At 54.1% G+C, this 4,128-nt stretch overlaps 1 protein-coding gene across 1 annotated transcript in view; it reads right to left on the reverse strand.

The window, feature by feature from the left end:
- Positions 1 to 4,128, reverse strand: part of TTBK1 (tau tubulin kinase 1) — a 46,666-nt gene that overhangs the window by 36,084 nt on the left and 6,454 nt on the right. Inside the window, 3 exon segments of the mRNA XM_014587835.1 lie at positions 7 to 90; positions 259 to 332; positions 665 to 812. Of these exon segments, the coding sequence (XP_014443321.1) occupies positions 7 to 90; positions 259 to 332; positions 665 to 812 (306 nt within the window).

Here is a 4,128-nt window from a genome sequence, read left to right on the forward strand (position 1 = left end):
CTCCAGGATCTGCTTGCCCAGCCGCAGCGTTGTGCTCAGCGTGAAGGTGCCTCGAGGCTGACTGCGCCGCAGGTCGGCCAGGTTCCGGCCCTGGGGGTGGGCAGGGTGCGGGCCTGTGAGACTGCCCAGCCTCTCCCACAAAGAGTTGTGCCCCTCCCCACTGGTCCTGGGGACCAGTCTCCCCTCCCAACTCCCCACCCTGAGTCACAGCCCAGGCTCTTGGGGGAGCAAGGAAGGAGGAGGGCCACGGGGCCTCACCTGGAGCTGCATCACCACGTAGTTAAACTTCTCGTTCCTGCCACAGCCAATGAACCTGCACACGTGGTCCTTCCCTGAGGGGCACAGACAGGGCTCTCCCAGGCCTGCTCCTTCCCCCTCACTTCCGGCCCTGGCCCATGAGCACCTCTGCCACACCTCCTCCTGCCCTCAGCCCTCACTCTCTTAGACCCCGGTCCCATCACCTCCCTGAAGCCATGGAGCCCTCACCTCTGCCATCACCACCCTATCCTCTAACCCCCTCACTTCAGACCCTGGCTCCATCACCTCCCCTCAGCTCTCGTTCCATCCCCTCCTTCCCCACCATTCCCCTCTCCCGGCTTTAATCCCATCTCCTCTGACCCCAGGCTCCATCGCCTCTTCCCTCCCATCCCTGCTGCGCCCGCACCTTGCAGCTTTTTGAGCACGGCCACCTCCATCTTGAGGACCTGCTTGGGCTGCTGGGCTGACTCCACCTTGAGGGCCACATTCTCCCGGGTCAGCAGGTCCATGGCCTCATAGATCTCACCAAAGCCCCCGCCCCCGATCTTTTTCAGCTGTGGAGATGGGGGACAGGAGATCAGGCTGAACAGCTGCCCATCCCACCCCAGTTGGGCCAGACTCTTCCTTGATGGGGCCAGGGGGTACCTGTCCTCCCGGCCTTGCCCTACCCCATCAGTGCCCCAGGGCAGACGGCTCAGCCCACGGTGTACACGCCCAGGGCTAGATGAGTGGGCAGAGGGAGGCTCAGAGACCCGCCCCTCCACACAGACACCAACAAGCCTGTCTAGCCTTCTGGAGAGACACTGGGCCATCCTGGGCCTTTCCTCCTAGGAGGACAAGATCGTGGCCTTCCCCCTCCAGCTCTCTGCCATCCAGAAGGAAACCTGGTACTGCGATTCCGCCCCTGCCCGCCCCCCAATCTCAGGGTGGCTCCCAAGGAAGCTGCCACTTTCTGGGGCTGGCAGTCTTCTGAAAGATGTCACCAGAGGGAGAGAGCACATGCAGGTGGGGACCTAGCAAAGGATGTGCACGGCCCACTCCCACTGCGAAGGCTTTCTTCACTCCCTAGGTGCCAGATGTCAGATGCCCCAAATCAGGGAGAGGCTTCTCTCCGGGCCTGTAAGAGCAGGGATGGAGTGGGGAGGAAGGGGTATGAACTGCCCCAAACCTCCTCCTCCAGCCTCCCAGAGCGGGGAGTGAGAAGGCCAAGAGAACCCTGGTGGAGAGGGAGTGGAAGGGAAGGTGAGCAATACGGAGTTCACAGCGAAAATTCAAAACTATTTCAGACCATCAGGTGGCATGGTGCTTAGGGCACTGGATCCCACATGGCCAACTCTGTGGTTCATGACCTGGACCTGGCAGATTGAAAAACATGACAGTGAGGGGGCCAGCAGATGGCGTAGCGGTTACATCGCTGGACTCCCACATGGGCGACTGCAGTTCGAGTTCTGGAACCAGTGGCTTGGAATTCACACTGAGCACACACTCGTGCATGTCCAAGATCCTGGGAAGAGAATGAAGGGATTGTGGCATGGCCATTCCCCTGGGGCAGCGATTTCTCATTTTTCCTCTCACTGTCTCTGTCTCTGCCTCCTTCTATCAAGTGCATGCACCCTAAGGCAAAATACCTCTACAAAAAAAAAAAAGATGATAACAATAATAAAAGAAAAAAAAAAAAAAGCAGACATGACTGGCAAATGTGCATGCATGCCCAAAATCCTGAGAAAAGAATAGAAGGGATTGCGATATCGCCCTCACCCTGGGGGCTGATTTCGCATTTCCTCACTTTCTCTCTCTCTCTCTCTCTCTCTGGTGAGCTCTCAAGTCCTATAGCAAACTAAAACAAACAAACAAGAGCATAGAGATCCAGGGGCTTGGAAGGTGATGAGGGCAGGGAGAGGCGTGGAGTGCTAAAGTATAGCTCCATTCTCACCTCTCCCGGGGAGCTGCACTCAAGGATGGCTTGCCCTCTAGGCATCGTCCTGAGCTCCACTGCGTGTGTAGCTCCTGCCACCACCACCGCCACCACTGCCACCACTGCCACCGCTGACAGCTGTGTTCTGATCGGCCCTCCCTTAGCAATTACCCAGCCCACTCACTGCTGAAGGTGGGAATGGAGAGAGGCAGGGGAGAGGGTAGAACTGGAGGACTGGGACTTGCCAGCAGGTCACAACAAAATCGCTCCAAACAGAGGACTCCAGAAAGATTCAGAAGAGATGTGGAAGGAGGTGGGAACTCAAAAGGCCCTCACACCCAAGGAAAAGACGGGGAAAGGGAGAAGAGTAGTAAAACACTAGAGTACTTTTCTACTGGAGACAGAAGAATTTCAGACCCAGGAGGGGACAGACCCAGACTCAAGGGAAACAGTGGCCTGTCTTCCTTTCCTCCAGGGAACTCGGAACTCAGGCAAGATGTTAATATCTTCCCGACTCCTGCGTGGTTTGCTGTGTGTGAGTGAGTACGAGGAAAGGCCAGGGGACGGACAACTGCACCTCAGAGTCACAGCTGTCATCTCAGTTAGTCCCCAGAGATTCCCAGCAACACGGTGAGGAAGGTCGCATGCGTCCTATTGTGCACGTGAAGAAAACTGAGGCACATGGAGCGCCATCCCTAGCCCCAGTCACGTTGCTCACAAACAGGAACGCCGGATCTCATCAGAACCCAGGCAGTCCACGGCAGAGCCCACGACGCAGAAGCCACAGCGTTATCGGACACATCGGCATTGAAAGTGTGAGGCTGAGCGTCAAGCCCAGATCTGCCATTTATGGTACCTACTCCCAATGTCCCAGGGCGCCCAGGGACCAGCTTCACTCCCAAACAGAGCCTCTTTCTCCTTCCTTAGTCTTCTCCATCCCTCACACTCCGACCGTGTCAGAACCTCCCTAGGGCAGGGAGCTCACCCTACACAGCTCCTCGCCGGGCCCTGCAGTGCAGCTGATCGATCTCCCAGGTACAGCAAACAGGCTCTAATACTTTTCAGGAGTTCATAAAACATGTTTTGCTTTATTTTGAGTGCAGAAGGGGAAAAGATACATTTTTAAGATGAAGAAAAATTTTTCCTATATGATATTGTACAAGAGGGTCTTCAAAAAGTTCATGGAAAATGTGTACTATGATAAAAGTATGCATGGATTTTTTAAAAAAAAACTTTTGCACCAATATAAACTTGCACTTTATTTATTTATTTTATTAATTATTATTAGCTTTTTAAAATTTGACCAGAGAGAGAGAGAGACAGAGAGAGGGAGAAAGGGAAAGTGAGAACGCAAGCCACCAGGTCAGGAACTCGAACCACAGTCAGCCATGTGGGAGTCTAGCACCTTAAGTACCATGCCACTTGCCAACCCCTAAACTTGCACTTTAATTTCACTTCTCCACAAACTTGGTAAAGCACCCTTGAAATCCTCTTCATACCACAGGAGTCATAAAATACAAAATGTTTATTTCCCCACAGGGCATGTGCATTTGCCAGAGAGAGACGGGGAAAAAAAAGAAAGAGGAGGGAAAGTGAGAATCCCACCCAGGGGTGGGTGACTGTGCTGAAATCCCTTCTCCTCCATTCTTCTCTTGGGGTTTTGGTCATGCACGCACACACATCCAACGTGATTTTCAAGCCGCCAGGTCCAGGACTTGAACCATGTAGTCAGCCATGTGTGATCCAGTGCCTTAACCTCCACGCCACCTGCTGGCCCCCAAATACAACTTTTAGTACTTTATTTTGGAGAAAGGGGCAGGGCTAAGGTAAGTACCTACGCCCCAAGTCAGGATGTGGCCCTGCCCTCAGCCCAGTAGAGTATTCTCTCAATGTCTTTTGTCAGACCCTATTCCTCCCCTTCTCCTAAGTCTTTTTCATGATCCCAAATCCTGCTG

Source organism: Tupaia chinensis, unplaced genomic scaffold (assembly GCF_000334495.1).
Source record: "Tupaia chinensis unplaced genomic scaffold, TupChi_1.0 Scaffold000238_1, whole genome shotgun sequence".
Taxonomy (NCBI): Eukaryota; Metazoa; Chordata; class Mammalia; order Scandentia; family Tupaiidae; genus Tupaia; species Tupaia belangeri.